This window comes from Belonocnema kinseyi, chromosome 6, assembly GCF_010883055.1.
Source record: "Belonocnema kinseyi isolate 2016_QV_RU_SX_M_011 chromosome 6, B_treatae_v1, whole genome shotgun sequence".
Classification (NCBI taxonomy): domain Eukaryota; kingdom Metazoa; phylum Arthropoda; class Insecta; order Hymenoptera; family Cynipidae; genus Belonocnema; species Belonocnema kinseyi.
Window position 1 is genome coordinate 78,669,497 of NC_046662.1, and position 21,392 is coordinate 78,690,888.

The following is a 21,392-nucleotide window of genomic DNA, read 5'->3' on the forward strand; positions in this document are numbered from 1 at the left end:
AACTAGTTTTTAAAGAAAATATTTAAATTTTTGACCAAGGAAATGAATTTTAAACTAAAATGATATATCCTCTGCAAAAAAAAAAAGAATTTTTTTCGAAGTAGTTTAGCTTTAAGCTAAATCTTTCAAGGAAAAAAAAAACAATTATCAACGAAAAATGCGAAAAATGATATTTCAAGAAAAAACTGTTTTAATATCAAATTAGAAGCAGTTGAATTTGTCCAAAAAAAGAGTTTCCACAAAATGGTTGAATTTTCAACCAAAGAAGAGTTCCACCAATCAGTTGAATTTTTAGACAAAAGATATTTTGTCCTTTTTTTAAAAGAGAAAACAAAAATAGTTATCAATTCGTTGAATTTCAAGTCAAAAAGACGAATTTTTAGCCAAAAAACTTAATTTTTAACCAAATAGTTGAATTTATGATCAAAGTAGTCAATTTTTAACCCAAAGAAAGACGACTTTTTAACAGAACAGTTGAGTTTTCAACAAAGGGGATGGTTTTGTAACGGAATTTTTGAATATTTAACAAAATAATTACATCTTAATCAAATAATTAAATTTTCCATTAAAAATTATAAACTTTCAACGAAAAATAGTTGGATTTTCTGATTGCGTTCTTTTAATTAATATCACATTGTATGACTATATGATAAGAGTGGACAAGGGAAAAGATTGTGAATCCTTCAATAAATAAATATGATTTGTGATTTATTTTTAATACTTAAAAAACTAGGTTAAAAAACTAGACATTTTTCTTAGGAAATAAAGCTAATTTTCTACTCTACACGTTTCTTAGGCAATAATTACATTTTTCCAACATTTGTTTCAGTCACATTATGGCTAGTTATTTTTTAGACCGATTTCAATGATAAAAGAAAATAATGATTAATAAGCGACATATTATGAAAGATTTGAAAAAAGTAGAAGTTTCTTGATCTTCTTTATGAAAAGGAGCAAGTAGTACTAATTATTTAAATAATTTGCATAGGATCCGTTTAATTATTGCGTCAGCATAATTTTCCCTATCCTTAACTTTCACTATCTGCGTCAGTAATTCATTTAAAATTATTTCAAGATTTGCCAAATATTCTAAACGAAGAAATATTATTTACTTTAAACATTCCTCAATTGTGTCATTAATTCCAGAAAATACTAACTTTTTCACGATTGGGTGGAAACAGCAATGATACAAATAGAAACTGTTTAAAAAATTGGAAAGTGAAGCGAACAATAATTGTTTAAACAATAAAAAAATAGTTTAAAAATATTTGGAGGCTTCTCACTAATCGAACAAACAATTAATGTTGGAAAAAACATCTTTAGCATGAATTTAATATACAACTGTTATTTTGCATTTTGGGGGCATTCTCCGGGCACAGTTTAAAGAGGGTTGGGGTGTCAAAATTAAAAGTTGTTAAGTAGAAATTACTTCTTCAGAAGTAACACAACTTTTAATATACTAAACACTAATAATAAGTACTTATTTTTTTTCAATTTTTTTATAACCGAACTGTTTTGAAGAAAAAATAAACAGAATTTCTTTTCTTTTTTCCAAAAATTGAAATTGGATAAATAATATAAAGTTAATGAATGTTAAGAGTAATACTTCTGGTTTAAAATATTTTGTAACTATTTGAACCATTTTCGTTTATTTAAATAATTTTCTCTCCTTGAAATATTAAAAAGTTATTATTTTCTAGAATTGATAACATCATTAACGAATGTTAAAATTAATCTATTTTTTGAGGATATTTTGTAATTATTTAAACAATTTTCATCTGTTCAAACAGTTACTTCTCGTGTAAATTATGAAAAAATATTTTCTGGAATTAATGGCACAATTAAAATATGTTAAGAATAATATTTTTTTTCTTAAGGATATTTGTCAATTTTGTTAAATTCTTTTCATTTTTTTAAAACAATTTTCTTATCTTTAAGTCGTGAAAACTTTTTTTTTCTGCAATTAATGACACAGTCAATAAATGCCAAAAGTAATATTATCGCCTTTTTTAGAATTTTTCGAACATATTTAAACAATCATATGGTTTAAAGCATTAATTTCAATTACTCTAATATCTGCGTGCAAATTATTTTCAATTCATAGATTTCATTAATCGATGGAGGTTATTTTAAGAAAAAAAGGAAAATACTTAGAGAAATTGAAACTAGATTTTTCTCCACCTTCCCTATGAAAAGGCGCATGTGAATGCTTATTAGTTGTTTCAATAATTGCTATAAATATCTTAAACAAAAATATAGTGTCTTCTACATTCGTTAATTGTGTAATTGATTCCAGAAAATAATAAATTTTTACGATTTTTATAAGAAAAAATTGTTTGAAATAATTGAAATTTGTAATATAATTACAAAATATGGTATGTATTATGCTTGACATTCATCAGCTTTATATCATTTATCCCTAGAGATAATAATTTTTAACGTCTTACAGAAGGAAAGAAATTGTTAAAACAAATAAGAATTGTTTAAATAATTCTAAGTTATTTTAAAATTCTTGGGAACTCGTCACTTATTGATTAAAAATATTTCATGTTGAAAAAATTCCGAAAAATATGGTCTTTAGCATGAATTTGACAGAAAACTGCTATTTTAGATTTTTTGGGGCATTTTTTGGGCACAATAAAAGGCTCAAAATAAATCGTGATTGGGTAGATATTATTCCTTGAAAATACCTCAAGAAGTGACTTTGCTATACTTTAATTCACAAAATTTTTATGACATGAAAATGGTTTACCCTTAATACTGTAAAACATTTAAAAAATATTTTACATTCTGCAGCAGTTACATGAATATTATATAATCGCAATCAATTTAAACATTTTAAATGCCTTTAAATATTCAGGGACTTTAAACTTTAAAACCAGCTCCTCTTCTAGATGATTGGCGCTTTTGTGGCGGGAGTTTCTAAATTTCAAATTCCACAAATCACAGGCTCGTGACGCACAAGTTGTGTGAACTAGCCTTAACAAGTTTCCGCACCTGCGCATGTGGTTTTTTTGTGAATACATATTCACAATTCCTGTGCTGTGCAATTTTCATTTTTCTCTTTTATCATCGTGAACTGCATCGACTTGCAGTAGCTATGTGCAATTTCCAAAACAAAGCCCATTCCAAAATGGCGCCGACAGCTGTTGTTTACCGACAAATGCGTGTCAAAGAATCATCGCAGCGTTGCTGCGCGTGAATTAGTGCGTTTTTTTGCCAATTTGCTCTGCGAAAGTCGAAATCGGAACAGTTTAATGTGCGTTTGTGCAGGGAACGATGGAAACTCTGGGCGAAATTGTGCAGCGAAGTCAACAAAAATAATAGGAAGGACTAGTGCAAAGAAAGTGTTGTGCATTCAAGTGTATAAAAATATCAATGAGAAAGTCACACTTGAGATCGGATCATGGAGCGAACTGTCGGATTGTGTGGACGATGACGGCTACCTGGAATTAAACATCGAATGTCGAGATTCAATGCACCATCAAGACAAAGATTTAATTATTGGAACATATTAGAAAGGTCACAAGAATAGAAAACGCGTGAGTTAATCAAGCTTAGATTACTCTCTCAAGTTAAAGACTATTATCACGCACATGCTTTCATTCTTCAAAGTATCTCAAAGCATTGTTCTTAATCTTAGTGTTACGTAAAACAAAACAAAAAATCAAGGTTATTCGAAAAATCACTGCTCATTGCAAATTAAGAATCAGGAGCAAAGTTGACGTCAATCTTCAAAGAGTGCTTAAAAATCCCCTTTTTGGGATTGATATGCGTCTATTTTTATTGGCACAAGGCAAATTCAGTTTCCCGAGATTTTAGAGAGTTGATGCATATTTGACGTCAGTGAGAAAAGTTTTTTTTAGTATGATTCCGATTCTTTGTTCGATTTGCGGAGGTCTGATGTAGATGCATGGCTTTATTTTTGAAATGCGAAACAAATATAAGGTTAGGACGACCCGATGAATGTTTTTGTAGCTAGTGCCTTGTATTTCATTTTTAAGCCTCTCACGTTTCATTTTTTGAAGAATATGGAACAAAATTGTTATTTGAGATAATAATTTAACCTCAATTTTTCATTTTAAACCTGAATTTCTAATCGAGCGTTGATGGTCTAATTATTTTGTTTGTCTGCTTTAAAATATAAAATATTTGGTAATACCAATAATTAATTTGCCCCAATATCCATTGGTTAAAAACGTTATCTTTAATGTCACTCTTATCTCCGGTATGCCAAACATACGTTGTAGTTATTCAAGATTTTAATTGATTGCTCTAGAAATTAGTTCCATTCCGATGATATAAAAGTAAAAAAAAGAATACTACCAAATTCTCTCGAAATTTGTGTTATTTATTAAAATAATTAACTGGTTTGATTCTAAAAAAATGTTTGTTTTGAATCTAAAATAATTGAATTATATTTTTCTTGGCAGAATTTTAATTTGAATCTTATTTGCAAGTTCAATTTAAATTGATTTTGTGAAAATCGTGAGATTATTCTCCAAAGCAAAGAAATTTGATTTTGTACCCGAACATTTTGAATAAGGTTGCTCTAAAATTTATAAATTGCGAGGGATAAACGCTTTTAATTTCTAAAATCGGAACCTAATATCAGGAGCGTTAAACTTGACTTGTCATAAAATTAGAATATGTCGAACACTATTTCATGAGAGATGAATCATTTCTCGCTTTTTTAATAGAAAATTCGTGCGTTTGGATTAAAATTTCATCTTTTCGTAGAGAGTTATTTTATTTTTAAACTCAAAAGTCTATACTGTGTTTTCCCGGTTCAGAATTCATCTCTTTTGGTGAAAAATTCGACTATATGGTTAAAGTCATCTTTGTTTTTGTAGGAAAATTTAACTACTTGTAATAAAAGTAGAACAATTTTTTTGAAACAAACATTCTCTTGGTTAAAGATTCAACTGTTTTGTTGAAAATTAGCCATGTTTTTCAAATTTATATAGTTATAATTTCGTCTTTTCTGTTTGAAAAATCATCTCTTTTTGTTGAAAACGGAACTGATTCGTTAAAATTTAGTATGTTTTGAATGAGGATTCTATTATTCATTGAAAATTAACATGTTTGATGCAAAATTGGTATTTTTTGGTAGAAAATAAATCTTTTTAGGTTGAACAGGATTGGCTTTTGGTTGAAATTTAATTTTTTTAAATTAAAAGCTACTGTTTTTTGGTTCAGAATTCTTTTATTTTTGTTAAAAATTTTTCTTTTTCATTAAAAAGTAATATTTTTTTGTTGTGAATTCATCTACTTGTTCAAAAGTATAACTAATTTGTAAAAAATAAATTATTTTCTTGGTTGACGAATCAACTGTTTGGTTGAAAATTCGATTATTTTCTTTCTAATTAACTCTTTTTTCCTTAATATTTTCTTGTTGAAAAGTTAACTGTTTCATAGAAAATTAGTCTTTTTTATTTGAAAATTGCATAATATGGTCAAAATTTTCGTTCTTTAAAAAAAAAAGTTTTTGTTACTGACTTGTCTTCTGGTTTGAAATTTCATCTCTTTTTATTAACAAGGCAACATTATGGTTAAAAATTAGCCTGTTTTCATGGAAGATTCATCAATTTTGTTAAAAATTCATATTTTTGGTTGGAAGTTCATTCTTTTTAATAGAAAAGTATACTATTATTTTGTGGCTCAGAATTCAACTCTTTCGGTTAAAATGTCTACTATTTGATTAAAAGGTAATATTTTTTTGGTTGAAAATTCATCCACTTCTTTAAAAGTAGAACTGCTGTATAAAAGCTTTATTTTCTTACTTCAAGATTCATCTGTTCGGTTGAAATTTTTTTTTTATTTGAAAATGTATCTATTCTTGTTAAAAATACAACTGCTATATATAACTATATCGTTAAAAATTAACTTTTTTTGTTTGAAATTTCATCAAATTTTTCTTTCTTGACTAAAAAATCTTTCTTAGTTGCAAATTTTGATTTGGCTTTGAAAACTCATTTTTTTGTTTTTAAAAACATAACTATTCGGTTAAAAATTAATGTATTTTGATTGAGGATACAATTATTTCGTGGAAAAATCATATATTTTGTCTAAAATGTATCTTTTTTAAAAAGTAATATTTTTTGTTTGCAACTTGATTAATTGAAAAGTCTGTTATTATATTTAATGGTTCATAATTGATCTCTTGGTTTAAAATTCTACTATGTTCAAAATTCGACATTTTTGTTAAAGTAATCTTTTGTTTTTTTGAACATTGAAACACTTGTTAGAAAGTAGACCTGTTTGGCTGCAAAAAATCTCAGTTTAAAATTAAACTTTCGGGGTAAAAAATGCAATTGTTTTGTAAAATGAATACCTTTTTGTCCTGGAAATTTCGCAATTGATTTGAAATTTTTTATTTCTTGGCTGAAATATTTTTATTGATTTCAACTTTTTCGCTTTTCTTTGAAAATTCATCTCTTTCTGTTAAAAATGCATTTGTTTGGTTAAAAATTAATGTTTTTTTGATTGAGAATTTAATGATTTTGTTGAAAGTTTTTCTTTTTTGGAAGAGAATTAATCTTCTGGGGTGTAAATTTATGTTTTGGTAAACAATTTATATTTTTTGGTCGACATTTAATTCTTATTAATTGGAATGTTTATTATTATTTTTCGTATCAGAATTCATCTCTTTCGGTTAAAAATTCTACTATGTATGAAAGTAGAACTACTTTTCCTTTTCTGGTTTAAAAATTCGTCTCGTTTTAAAAATCGAACTATATTTCGTTAAAAATTAATCTGCTTTTATTGAAGATTAAAATATTTGTCTGAAAATTCAAGTATTTTTGTAAAAATATTTAACTAATTGGTTGAAAATGAACTTTTTTGGTCAACATTCCACAATTTTGTTGAACTTTTTTTTCTTTCTTGACTGAAAAATCTTTCGTGGTTGATGAATATGGTACGTAAATTAATGTTATTAAACATACTTCATTGCCCTATTATCCAGAAAAGATTAATGTACAATCCAAAAAGACGAATTTTCAACATAAATGTTGAGTTTTCTAGCTACAAAATAAATGTTTTAGAAAAATTGTAGTTTTAATCCCGTCAAGATAAATTTTCAGCAACATATTTGATTTTTGACCAAGAAACATGAATTGTAAACCAAATATTTGAATTTTCAAAAAACAAAAAAAAAACAATTTTTATCCAAGCAGTTGCATTTACAAACCAAAAAGTTAAACTTTAAAGAAAAAGGACGAATTTTCCACACAAAAATTGTAATTTTATCCAAATATTTGAGTTTTCAATCTGTGAAATAAATCTTTAATTAACAATTAAACTTCAACTAAAAATAGCTGCATTTTAAACCAAATAGTTAAATCTTTAAGCCGAAAAGACAAATCTTTCAGAAAATACTTAAATTTTCTACCATAAAAGCTCAATTATCAACAAAAACAGATAAGTTTTCTACCAAAATATGAATTTTCTATACAAAAAGACGAATTTTCAACAAAACATTTGACAAATGTCAGCAAATGTATTTGCTTCCTCACAGGGGAAGCATTTGTGATTTTTTTACACATTGGACAAACTAAACCTTTCATTTTGATCAATTTAAAAATAAAAATTTACAAAAATTACAAAACAATACAAACAATGTTTAAATTGCATACAAAGAGAAATCAGACAAATAAAATTTGTATTTGAAATGTTAATTGTTTGAGCTGGAACTGGGAAGGGGAAAGTTCCGTTAAATCATACCCCTTTCTCAGTTTTATGATTTTTTTCACAAAAATTGTCAAAATTATTTTATTTGAAAGTTTAGGATCAAAAAGGATTTTCTTTTCATGCATTAACTTTGAATTATGTCAATGAGTTTAGTAATATTTAGGTTCTTGAATCAATTTTGAAGTATGTTAATGACAGCATTTTTATTGTAAAAACCCGATTTTTAAAATATTATAAAGTTTTAAAAAATATGCAATCATTTTTTTTAGAAAGCCTTCGCCATTTTCAAGATATTAGTGGTGAATGAATTAGAAATTTTTCGAACATTTTACCATTACAAAGCTTCCTGTAGGATAGGGGTTTCAAAAAATAGATCCTGTATCTACTAGCGACCCCAGGCCAATAGATCGGATCTACTGAGTTTTGACCCAGAACTATCAAAACCCTAATTTCTTTTCGAAACTTCACGCTAAAAATGAGAATTATGAAATAAATTAATAAATGTTTAGTTTTATATTCAATGCAGTTTGAATGTTTTATATTAACAATTTAAATTCCCTAAAAATCGTTTTGTTTATGAATTATTCAAAATTTAAATTTCAAATTCGGACTTAAATTTATCTAAAGCATATCTTAATTATATAGTTATTATAATTATAGAAAATTATTTCCCAATAAATTAATGTAATATATTAAAAATTAGCAAGAAATTCACGCGTTCTTGGTATTCTATTACCTAATGTTAAGAACATAATCAATTTTACAATCCATAATAACAAATTTTTCAATTTTAACAGTAAAAAAATGGTCAAGAGCACCTAAATAATTGATTAAATTATTATATCTGACAGATATACAACAAATAGGCCAATTATAATTTTTTAAATCAATTTTAATTTTTTTCTAATGTAATAGCAATTTAAAATTATACAATTTAAGCAGCTCTGACTTTGAAACATTTAACTTATTGTTTAAATTTTAATCTGAAATAATTTCACTTATAGATCCTCAACTTTAAAAAAACTCTTATATTTTGAACGCTTTGAATTTAATTGTCACCAATTATTTTTATTATTGAAGGTTGGATTTTATAGACAATTTCATGGCGCATCTTTTTCGTAAATAAATCAATGTTGTAGAAATTTTCCTTTTCGAGTTATTTAAAGAAAATATCATTTTTCGCAGATAAAAAGTTTAAGTCGATTTTTTTAGTTCTACTCTCCAAACTAATTTTTTTTTTTGAAATTTGTATACAACATTCTCCAACATATTCTACGACTGAGGCTGCTCAGTAAATTAAAAAAAAAAAGTTTCCTAAAATCTCGGATGCAAAAAAGGATCAGTGGAGAAAATTTTTAATATGATGATTTAATATTTTTGAAAAAATCCTGACGGTCAGTACTTATCCGCGCGAATCCGGCTATAGGCCCTTTTCATTGGCGGTCCCTCAAATATCGGCAATGACTTAATTCAAATACTTTAAATAAAATACTTTTTATTTAAATTTCTGTCAAGTTATATCAGAAAAAAGGGTTCTCCAGGTTTAGCTTTAGAAACCGAGCACTTCCAACTGGGATTTTTTTTCGAGGGGTCATCAATTTTCTCTCAGTTTCCCGTCTAGAAAAAAACAAACGGTAGATCTTGAAAAAGGTCGGGTGATCTTGTGTCACGCTGCACCTCTGTGGATTGTGGAGACCCCTGCTCTAGAAGCAATAACAAAAACTCGGTACTACTAGATCTTTTATTTTTTTATATTTTTCAGACGTCAAGATGAATGCGAGAACACAGTTGTTTGAACTGAGCATGGAAGGTCGTCAGGTGGACGAGGCAGTGGCGAGTATTTTCCACAGCGTCCTGTTTCATCGAAGCCTAGGCAAGTTCAAATACAAACAAGAAGGTAGTTACTCCGTAGGAACCGTTGGTTACCAGGACGTCGACTGTGATTTTATCGATTTCACATACGTTTGCTGCTCGTCATTTCACCTCGACCAAACCCTGAAACGCGAAATCTCGGGCTTCTCGGAAGCCCTTCGTTCCACGGACAGTCCTGGCTCTGGTCAGATTTCCCTAGAATTTTTCCAGAAGAAGAAGAATCGCTGGCCGTTTCAACCCGAGTGTATTCCGTGGGAAGTGTGGACTGTGCGACTCGAACTGATAAAACTCGCGACAGAACACGAGCGGCAAATTTGTCGGGAGAAAGTCGGTGATTTACTTACAGACAAAATATTGTACATCACTGAAATTATGAATCGACACGATTATCTGCCAAAAATGCCGAATCAGGCAGAATTGGACTTAATTTTTGACACGTCGTATCCTGACATTCAGCCTTATCTTTTCAAATTATCATTTACGACTTCGGGACCATCGAGCACGACGATGGGCAACACCATGAAAAAACTTATCAAAGAAACTCTGTCCATGTAGTTGTAATGCAGTTACATCATCAAGCACTAGTTTCCCCCCTTTGTCCAAGAACATTTTTGGTTATTCCTCGAGGTCAAATTTAGTCTCATTTATTCAATTTTCGTTTTTTTTTGGGGTTTTTTTTTTTTTTTTTTGAAAGTGCAAAACTGTTGTTGAATTTCGCCTGCGATTCTACTTTATCACCTGAAAAATACAAATTGCGGTTCAAGGTAACTTTTTCAAAAACAACATGTTTTGAGTTTGCTCTCAAATAAAACGAGAAAGCTCTTTCGTGAAAGTTCTGTATATAAGACAATAAATACTGATTAGATTAGGTAAATTTTTTTCAGAAAAATTTTGGTTTAAGAATTTAGATTAATCTTAATGTAATACTCTTTGTTACAAAAAAAGAGTAGAGAACACAAAAGACAATAAGAGAATATTTTCATTATTGATTCTACTTTAAAAATTATGGATCAGATTTTTATTATAGGAAAAAGCTTTAAGTACGTATTAAGAATTTATAAACCGTAATATACAGTTCGAATTTAAATTCCGAGCAGAAAATCCAGATGACAAAATATTGAATTCAAGCAGAGGTAATTTTATGACAGTTTTGCCCAGTAGAAATTAGATTTTTATTTAAAAAAATTATGTCCTGAGGACGGTCCTGGTCTATTAATCTCAAAGATTAATTTATAGAATTCGCAAACTTTTAAAGGACCCTACTTAGGATTGTTTGGTGAAGGATTAAAGTAAGCACATTTTCCGAATTAATCGCTAGGCTTTTCTAATTGTTGATTAGGGGATATTTTCGGCACAACTAACAGTTTAATCTCACTAAAAAAAATCCGAGCTTTCAATCAAATTCACTAAATTTCGAACAACATCATTAATATAAATTCAAAAGCAATGAAAAATAGTGGCTCCGTATGCTGCAGCTATGTCTACGACATTTTAGATTGATTGTATAGTACAAAAGAATGTGAAGATTTTTAGCACTCGTGTGCAAATGTGTATCCATTGTACAGTGCGAAGAAACTTAGTCTTAATATTTACACTGTTTACTTCGATATTTTGACAATTTTGCTTTAATGCATTCAAAGGGAGTTTCAGAGAGTGACTCTTGTTAAGTGAGAGAATTAAATATACTTAGGATAATACTGATCAAATGCAAATACACTCGTTTTCTAGATAGATAAGATGCGAATCTGACGAAACTTGCGAGGCTTGTTCAAAGTACAGTTTTCACAGGATCCGATTTTAGCGTAATTACGGGGTAGTTGCATGGATTTTTAGATGACACAATTTTTCAATACGTAATCAGTAATTTATCATTTTTCACGCGAAAAATAAAAAAAAAGGGATAGTTAAGGTAGTTGTCGTGGCAAAAGTCAAATATCTGGAAAAGTAGGTTTTCTATGATTTTAAGAAACAAAATATTATAACTGATGTCATTTCAAATAAAAATTTTTTTTTTCGTTATAAAAAATGTTAAAATTCACTAGAAAAAAACATTAATTTTAACCATAGCTTTTGCAATTAAATTTTGAATAAATGACTGGTTTTTTTTTCGGGAAAACGATTTTCCACAACTCTACTGTTTCAAATTTAAAAAAATAACTATATAATCTTAAAATATAATTATTTCTTTAAAAAATGTTTTCTTAAAAAAAAAATTGTTTTGTCGATTTCAGTCATAAAAAAATATAATTTTAAAATGGGAAACAGTAGAGTTGTAGAGAATGTTTTTCCAGAAAAAAATGAGTTTTCATTTATTAAAATGCAATCGTTTTTGAAAATTTGGTAAGAAGCGAGGGTCTGAACAAATTAAATGCCAAAAAAAATGGTTAAAATTATGGTTATAATTGATTTTTTTGTGAATTTTAGCATTTTCTATAAAAAATCATGGTTTTTTAATTGAAATAACATCAGTTATAATATGAGGACTAAAATATGGAATATAAATTTTTTTAAATTTAGCACTTGGTAAAATATAATACTCGAAATCTGCGAATTATAACGATTCAAACAATATGATATTTCAATTAAAAAGTTGTAAATTTTTAAATGTGTATTCAAAATTTTGCAGTATATTTTATTCAATTCAACTGCAGTAGCTTTAATTTACTTTCGCAATATTTTGCTTGACTTGGAGAAATCCGGGAAGATAAAATTTGGCCAAATTTGAAAACTTATGAATGAATAATATAAATTTAGTTTATTTCGCCTAATTTCGAAACTCATTAACAAATATTTTTTTTATTGCTTAGCCAATCATATTGCTAAAATGATCATTTTTATAATTTTCTTTAAAAAGTTTGTTAACAATTATTTTTTATTTGTAAAAATAGCTTTATATGGTCTTTTTAAAACTATTTTGCTGAAAATTCATGTTTTTTTGTTGTTTGAAATTAAATTTTTTAACTAAAAATTTAACTATTCCAGTTCCAGTTGAAAATGTATCGTTCTTAGTTAAAGATTCAAATATCTGTTTCGAAAGTCATGTCTTTTGTTGAAAATTCTTTCTTTTTGATAGAATGTTAATATTCTTAGTTGAAAATGTATCTTTTTTCTTAAAAAATCAACAGCTTGTTTTCAATTTTTTTATTTCTCTTGAATCGAAAATTTTGATTAAAAACTTGCTTTTTTTGTTTGTTTTATTCAAACGTTTTTGATTAAAAATAAAAATTGAAACTCATCGCCTTGGTTGGAAAAATTGATGTATTTTGTTTCAGATTTGTCTTTCTTTTGTAGAAATTAATTTTCCTGTTTAAAAATTCATTTTTTTTTGTTACTGTAAATTCTTTTTTGGATTGAAAATTCAACCATTCTAGTAAGAGATTCATTGTTTTAGTCAAGAATTTATCTTTTTTGGCTTAAAAATTAACTATATGTTTGGCAAATTATTTTTCTCAGTTGAAAATAGAACTGTTTCGCTGAAACTTTACGTATTTTGTTGAAAAATCGTCTTTTTTGGTAGAAAAATAAACTTCTGGTTTGAAATTTCATTTTCTTTTGCAAGAAATCTATTTTGTTGTCAGTTAAAAGTTTTTGCTAAATTTGTTTTAAATTTTGATTTTTACTATTTTGTTTAAAATTAATCTTTTTTAGTTAAAAATTCTACTATTTGGTTGAAAAATCATTTATTTTGTAAAAAAAATTCTGTAGAAAATTAATCTTTTTCGTAGAAAATCAACAATTTGGTTATAAATTCATCTATCTTTTTAAAAATTCAGTATTTTAAAGTTTAAAATAAAAATTTGAGTTATTTTTTAATTCTTCGACTTTAGAGACAAATTCAAGAAATGTTTACTCTTGTTTTTAATATTATTTAATTATTAATTAATCGATGGTGCTAATATATTTTGGAATATGTTGTAATATAATTTGTGAAAGCTTTCTAAACATTATTCCGCGTAGTTTGGTCTAAAACATTCAAAATATTTTGATGGCTGCGAACTATAAAAAATTGTACCGGGCAAAAACTTTAGATACCTAAAAAACACCTAAAATTCTCAGGGAATTTCTTTCCAGGATTTGAGTAGGCACCCTAATTGTGCACTTTTAAATTAAAATATATTTTTGAAAAATTTTCCTATTCTGCTTTTTATGTGTTAAAATAGTACTTTTATCTAACTTTCATAAAAAAATGCATAATATTTATCATGGTAACTCAGGCGGAAAAGTTGAAAATAGGGATAAAAATTATGTATAATTTTTATATGTTTTATTTATTTTTTGCATAAAAGAAAACCAATTTTTTAAGGCAAAGTGTTATTTAGGGATAATTTTGAGAAATCCGAATCTTTAAGAAATAAATCGAATTCTTGATGTTAGTTAATAAGTTTTCAAATTTGTCCAAATTTGAACTTCTGCATTTTAGCCAACTTAAGTAAAATGTTGCAATAATAAATTAAAGCTACTGCAGTTGATTTCAGTAAAATATACAGAAAAAATGAACATAAAATTTCATATAAACTTGAACCATTATTCTTTAATTTTCAACTTTTTAAGTCTTTGGAATCGTTATAATTCGTAGATTTCGAATATTATCACCGATTTTTATAATTTTTTGATTTTTTGTAGTACGTGACAAAATAAGAGACACGTATTTTTTTATGTGCCGATAACCACTTTTAAGGGGTGAAACCCACCCCTAAAGTTTGCCTTTAAAAATAATTTTTTATATATCTTGGCATCTGATGGATATTTTTGAATAAAATCAAGTGGAGAGTATTTGTCATAAGAAGCCTAAGATAGAAGGTATATTTATGACCCACGGGGTTGTAACCCTTATTTTATATATTAAGAAACTACATTTTTTTATGAATATTTTCATCATGAAAATCAGGGTATGAATTCAAAAAAATTAAGCAATTAATTTTCTTTTACAATATCGAATATTTGAGTTGAAGTGTTTCAGGATTTTTCAAATAACCATCTCCAAGTACTGTTTACTACCCCTTAAAGTGATGGACCACTTATAAATAGTGAATAATATATTTTAAAAAATATTTATTCAACGTGTAAATAGAATGTGAATTATAACAAATGCAAATGAATTACAAATTTTCTGAAATAGTTGTATTAAATGGGAGAATAAGTCACCCCCAAAAGTGGATTATCCAATATGATTGGATATCTAATTAATATTTTTTAATTAAACAAACTAAAAAATATTTCTTATAAGAATAAGATTTAATATTGGCCAATTAGGGAGCAACTTTTCTTTTATATTTATAAAAAAACTATTTTTTCATGAATATTTTTATCATAAAAATCAGAATATAAACACGTGGAATAAATCTTTTAAAAAATTTGATTTTTCACTATTTAAATATGTTCCATCAATTTAAGGGGTAGCTAACAGTACTTGGGGGTAGTTATCTAAAAAATCTAGAAACATGTCAACTCAAATATTCGAAATTGTAAACGAAAAAGCTTTTCTTAATTTTTTAAATTCATACGCTGATTTACATGGTGAAAATATTCATCAAAAATGTAGTTTTTAAAAATATAAATAAAGGGTTGCAACCCCTTGGATCATAATTAAACCTCCTATCTTAGGCTTCTTATGACAAATATTTTCCACTTTGTTTAATTCCAAAATATCCACTAGATGTCGATATATATATATATATATATATATAAAGTAAATTTGAAGGGAAAACTTTAGGGGTAGTTTTCACCCCTTTAAAATATGCGACTATCCAGTTATTATATACGTTTTTGAATCACAGAGTCTTTCAGATAGATCGACCTAAGGTAATCTAGCATAATGACACATCATGATTAGTCTTAATATGAAAGCAGCTTATGTCTTGGACTGAGAAGTCGCGACGAATTTTTTTCAGTCTTTAGCATGTAGTGACAAAGTCATTTATACTCGTAAACACGTAACACAGTTTTAACTACACACGCCTTACAGGAGAGTACACAAACAACCGTTTTCTATCGTAGAGTGATTGTTATTTATTGGACGAGTGATACTAAATAATTATTAATCAATTTTAATCATAGTTTGATTGTGTTAAGTAGCAAATTGATTTTCTACTCTATTCATTTTTGTAGAAATGAGGTACATATGTCGAACGACACAGTCCCTTTAGCTTGGTGATATATTTTAGGTGGTAAAATGCTGAATGGCATCGTGTAACAGCCTGTAAATAGTTAAGAGTCATACTTCATTGATTTTTAGAATTATTTTTATTATAGGTTGATAGCATGAAGAAAGAAAATGAGCGTAATGTGTTTCTTTTTTCTTCAGAGATATAATTGTTCTTAGTACAATTTTTAAGAGTGCAGATGAGTGAGAGTCATTAATTAATTAAATAAATTTATTTAATAATTCTTACACCCCTCATTACGTGTCATTCAGCGACCACAGCATACAGTTGTAAAAAGTAAATAGTCTTGTGAAATATATTTACTATATTGTGACAAAGAATGAAATCTATATGTACACATACAAGAAAGAATTTAAACGGATATATATTATATATTATATTATATTGTACACGAGAGGAAGTATTGATGAAAATGCGAGTATGTATGCTGTATACGGTTATACATAGATTACATAGTAAACAAATGCAAACCTGTACATGAAGCTAAAACTAATGAATTCGCGAATCGGTAATTGATTACTTATCGTTAATAAATTACTGTATTTTATAAATAAGACCTCTTTTATTCATCATCTAGTATGCGCGTTTGTTTTTTCGATTGAAGGGGGAAAATACTTTTTAATACAAAAAAAAATCTTCGAATAATTACTTATTTTTAAACCTAAAATATTTCAAAAAATTGTTACATATTGCACCAAAGAAGGAAGTTGAATTCGCCTAAAAAAGACGAATTTTCAACGAAATAGTGGAATTTTGAATAAAAATAGATAATTGTCAAAAAAATAGATTCTCAACTAAAAAAGATGAATTTTCAACGAAAAGTATAATAAATAATTCATATTTCCAACAAAAAATTCAATTTTAAATAAAAAGAAATTAAATTTGTACAGAAAAAGTCAAATTTTCAACAGATAATTTATTCCTCAACCAAAAATTATTAATTTACAACCAGTCGTATCATTATTAACCAAAGAAGATTAAATATTTTCCAAAAGACAAGAATTTTCTCCAAAACAGTTTAATTTTTTAACCCAATAATGTGAATTACAAAAAATTTATTTTCAACAAAATACATACGAGACGAATTTTCAACACAAGAGTGGAATTCTCGATAAAAACAAATAATTTTTAAATAAAAAAGACGAAATTTCAACCAGTGGTATTGTCAACCAAATAACATACATTATTTACTAAAAGCGAAGAATTTTCGAATGTGAATTAAAAAAAAAAGTTAATTTTCAAGATAATAAATACTTTTTCAAAAAGTAGTTACATTATTAACAAAATAGAAGAATTTCGAATTAAAATTATGAATCTTTAAGAACAAAAATTAATTTTTAATCATGTAGTTGGATTTTCAACGAAGAAAGATGAGTTTTGTACGAAGTTGAATTCATCTAAAAAATACAAATTTTCAACAAAATAATGGAATTCTAGATCAAAACAGATAATGTTCAAATAAAAACGATGAATTCCTATTAAGTATTAACCAAAGAATATTAAATGTTTTCCAAAAGAAACGAATTTTCTCCAAAACAGTTTAATTTTAAACTCAATAATGTGAATTAAACCTAATTAATTTTCAACATAATACATATAAGATGAATTTTCAACACAAGAGTGGATTTCTCGATAAACAACAGATAATTTTTAAACATAAAAGACGAATTTTCAACGAATAGTTGAAACCTTAACCAAAGAAGAATAATTTTCAACCTGTCATATTGTTAAACAAAAAACATAAACTGTTTTCCAAAAGAGAAGAATTTTCTTCATAACTGTTAAATTTTGTAAAGGAATAATGTGAATAAAAAAAAGTTAATTCTCCAAAAAATTTATAAATTAAAAAGAAAGTTACATTATTAATAAAAGAGGTGAATTTTGGATTAAAATTATGAATCTTTAACAAAAAAAAATAATTTTTAATCAAATAGTTAGATTTTCAACAAAGAAAGATAAATTTTGCACGAAGTTAAATTCATCTAAAAAGACGAATTTCCAACAAAATAATGGAATTCTAGATCAAAACAGGTAAGGTTTCAATAAAAAAGATGAACTTTCAACAAAATAGTTGATTCCTCATGCAAACATGATTAATTTTCAACCAGTCATATTAAGTATTAACCAAAGAAGAATAAAGGTTTTCAAACAGAAACGAATTTTATCCCATACAGTTTAATTTTTTACCCAATTATGTGAATGAAACAAAATTAATTTTCAACAAAATACATACGAGACGAATTTTTAGCACAAGAGTGAAATTCTCGATAAAAACAGATAATTTTTAAACAAAAAAGACGAATTTTCAATGAATAGTTGAATTCTTAACCGAGGAAGATTATTTTTTAACCTTTTGTGTTATTAACTAAAGAACATCAATTGTTTTCCAAAAGAGACGAATTTTCTCCAAAACAGTTAATTTTTAACCCAATAATGCAATTTTTCATCAAAAAGCTATAAATTTAAGAAAGCTATTAATTAAAAATGGACCTTTGAAGATAAGAGAAAGTATGGGAACGGAGTTATTAATTGGATAAAGTAACTTTATTTTGCTTAGAAGTAAAAAATTCTCTTATAGAATAATCATTTTTTGAACCTTATAGAATAAAGAACAAAAAGTTTTATACGTGTTCGAAGTCGATTTCATTGAAATGGCTACGTTGGATGGCTAAATGCCATCAGTAGGACGCTTGTTTAATAGGGTACAGAAGTTTCTGTGTGTGTTGTGAAATGTATTTATGTAGTTTCGGAGTGATATTAAGAAGAAATGAGTGATAAAAAAGTGTATTTTGGTAGAAAAGGTACGATAAAGTCGTATCCAACCCGGCGTCGGAGCAGTGGAACGAAACGACCGTTAAACAGATATGAGGCTGAAGGCAATTAGGAAGGAGTGAGTGCTTCTGCCAACAAACTAAACATGTCGAATGAAGATTTCGACGTTAATTATGATTTCGGCAATAGAATTTTGAATTTTGTGACCGTTTTTTCTGTAATTTCTCAGCATGTGAAGTGTAAAACGTGCAATTCCGATATTGCTTTTCATGAAAGAAGCCCGCCAGGTTTGGGATTCAATCGGCCAGGAAGGAGATTGAAGAAGAGTACTTCAGTGCATAAGGAAGTCTCTATGGTGCTGGAATTGCAGATTAATGGTAAAAAAATTTTAACATTGAAGTTTTTAATTTTTTCGTCCTTTTAACATACTCAAATATGTATTTCAAAACTTTAAACGCGTTTTTCTCAAAACACGTTTTTTGAAATCGGCACGCAGCATAACTCGAACAATTTTCAATATTTTTAATCGGGGTTTTGCCTACATCTTCATAATAATATTTCTCAGTGCACCACATAAAGGATTTTAGATACATTAATTTAAACAATTGTTATAAACAATTAAGTGTTGCTCTTTTGGTCGAAAAATGAGGTTTTTTTTCAAATGCTTGCCAATTACACAAAAATCAATATTTTCAAAGTCCCCTACGTGTTTCACTAGCTATTTTCATGTAGATTAAGAAAAAAAATTTTATTTTCTTTCAGGTGGAATTTTGCATCCTGTGTGCTGCGCACCGCGGAGCTCCAACGGGAAAAGGCACTTCACAGAAATGGCTCCAGTGCTGCTATTTTTGAATATTTTTTATTGAGAATTTGACATTTTTTGCTCTAATATATGAATAAAAACTTCCCAAATTATTATAATTGTATTCCCTTTCCTGCCATTAAAAAAAATTCTTGAAAAAAACGTGTTTTTTTGCATTTACAGTGGTGTTACCCCTTAATCAACCTTGGAGTTGATCAACCAAACAGTATAACCAAACAGTATAAAAAAGACAGATAAAAAATAAGGAAAAAGTGAGATGTTAGAATTACTTTACTTTTTCCTTTGTTATAAATTTGTCTCTACTAACATGAGCCGAAAATATGATGTTGAAAGTCTAATTTTGAATTGTGACTTTTCATGTTTTTTTTTTATTTTACAGGATGGTAAAAAATGTTAGGAAAATTTCGAGCCAGTTTAAAAGATTTTTAGGACATCGACAATATTGAAAGAAATTAAAAAAATATTTGAGAAATTTTTAGAAATCTTTACAAGTTTAAAAATATTATTAATCTATTTAAAGCTTCTTAAATCCATAAATTTTCGTTTTAACTGACTCGAAATATTCCTAAAATCTTTAGAAACTAAACTAAGTGCCATTAGATCTTAACAATTTTTTTCACATTTGTAGAAAGGTTTTGATATCTTTTTAAATTACATTAAAAAGTATTTTTTCAAATTGCAGTCACTCTAAAAGTTTCCCAGGAATCGTAAGAAGAATTCTTTAATTTCTTGATGCCTTTAAAACTTCTGACAAAGCTTCAATATTATTTTCTCGACATTTTCAAAAGTTAGCATTAAAAAAATTTTGAAATATTTTTAAGTTCTAAATTATTTTTTTATATTTTTTAAATGTTCAGAACTAAATGTCTTATAATTACTCGATTTTTTTTCATTTTTTCTTAATACTGAAAAATTAAAAACATTCCCTCAAAATCTTTCCTATTCTGTTTTGTTAATGTTTGAAATTTTTTTAACGCTGAAAAATTAAAAACGTTACCTTATAATGTTCCATATTTCATTTTTTTTGTTCAGATTTTGGAAATCATTCGATTATGTTAAAATTAATTTTGAAAATTAAAAAATCAGAATTTTCCTTGAAATTTTGAGAAAATATTGTAAATAGCGTGAAATCACTTGAAAACTTTAAAAAGCTTACAAATTTTATTTCGAAATCTTCCAAATCTACATTTTATTTTAACTTTATTTAAATCTTCACAAGTTGTAAGGCATGTTGGAATCTTTCAAAATTTCTAAAGTCTGGAACTTACAGGAATTCGTAATAAAATTTTGTTATCTTAAAAATTGGATATAAAGCAAAATTGTAATTTTTTAATTTAAAATCGTTTCCAATATTTTCAAAATTTTGAGGAATCATTTGAAATGTTTTAAAATCTTTTTAAATTTTCACTGAAAAATTATTTTTCAAAATAAAAAATCACTAAATTTTCCATGTAATTAAAAAAAAATTATTTTGTTGAAACGTATTAAAATCTTTGAAAAAGCTTCTTTTTCAAAATCTTGAAAAATCGAAATTTTTTAAATTGTTTTAAATCTTCTAAAGATTTGAATTATATTTGAACCTTTTCAAAACTCATAAGTATCTCTTGAAATAATTGAGTTCTCATAATTTTCTTGAAATCCTGAAAAATTAAAAAAATGGTCTTAAAATCTTCTAGATCATGTTTCGACATATGTGTTTTTGATTCTTTAACACCAATTAATCTTTTAAAATAAAAATAAAATGATAAAAAAATTTCCCAGAAATCATATTGTCGGTGCCGATAATGTTTTTGCCTCTAATTTTATTTTTCTCATCTTTAAAAGCGTGAAAAACTTTTCAAAATTATTGATTGATAGTAAAATGTTGAAAACCGAATTATTATACTTTGTTAAAAAAAATTTATGTTTAAAATTGATGGTATACAAATGCGCAAACTGAAAACAGCTATCAAAAGTCAAGATATGAGGTAACTTTTTTTATTTAGATAGGCAGCTGTAATTTGTAAGTTTTAATGAGTACCTAACTGAGGATTTTACAAACGATGAATAATAATTTAGTTTGTAGATTT

The 21,392-nt window shown here is 26.8% G+C and overlaps 2 protein-coding genes across 2 annotated transcripts; both read left to right on the forward strand.

The window, feature by feature from the left end:
- Window positions 1-3,426: 3,426 nt before the first annotated feature.
- On the forward strand, window positions 3,427-11,507 carry LOC117175239 (autophagy-related protein 101). Its single transcript, XM_033364912.1, has 2 exons — window positions 3,427-3,542; window positions 9,455-11,507. Exon 2 carries the CDS (start codon window positions 9,463-9,465, stop codon window positions 10,117-10,119), a length of 657 nt encoding a protein of 218 aa, XP_033220803.1. The 5' UTR covers window positions 3,427-3,542; window positions 9,455-9,462; the 3' UTR covers window positions 10,120-11,507.
- A 6,241-nt stretch (window positions 11,508-17,748) lies between these two features.
- Window positions 17,749-19,418, forward strand: LOC117174838. The gene is made up of 2 exons (XM_033364222.1): window positions 17,749-18,877; window positions 19,263-19,418. The coding sequence occupies exons 1-2, from the start codon at window positions 18,646-18,648 to the stop codon at window positions 19,364-19,366; spliced, it is 336 nt and encodes a 111-aa protein (XP_033220113.1). The 5' UTR covers window positions 17,749-18,645; the 3' UTR covers window positions 19,367-19,418.
- Window positions 19,419-21,392: the final 1,974 nt, after the last annotated feature.

Bases quoted from the DNA above. Each gene is read 5' to 3' on its own strand.
- LOC117175239 (XM_033364912.1), top strand. From the start codon at position 9,463: ATGAATGCGAGAACACAGTTGTTTGAACTGAGCATGGAAGGTCGTCAG.
- LOC117174838 (XM_033364222.1), top strand. From the start codon at position 18,646: ATGTCGAATGAAGATTTCGACGTTAATTATGATTTCGGCAATAGAATT. The intron at 18,878-19,262 runs GTAAAAAAATTT...ATTTTCTTTCAG, and splicing joins GCTGGAATTGCAGATTAATG to GTGGAATTTTGCATCCTGTG.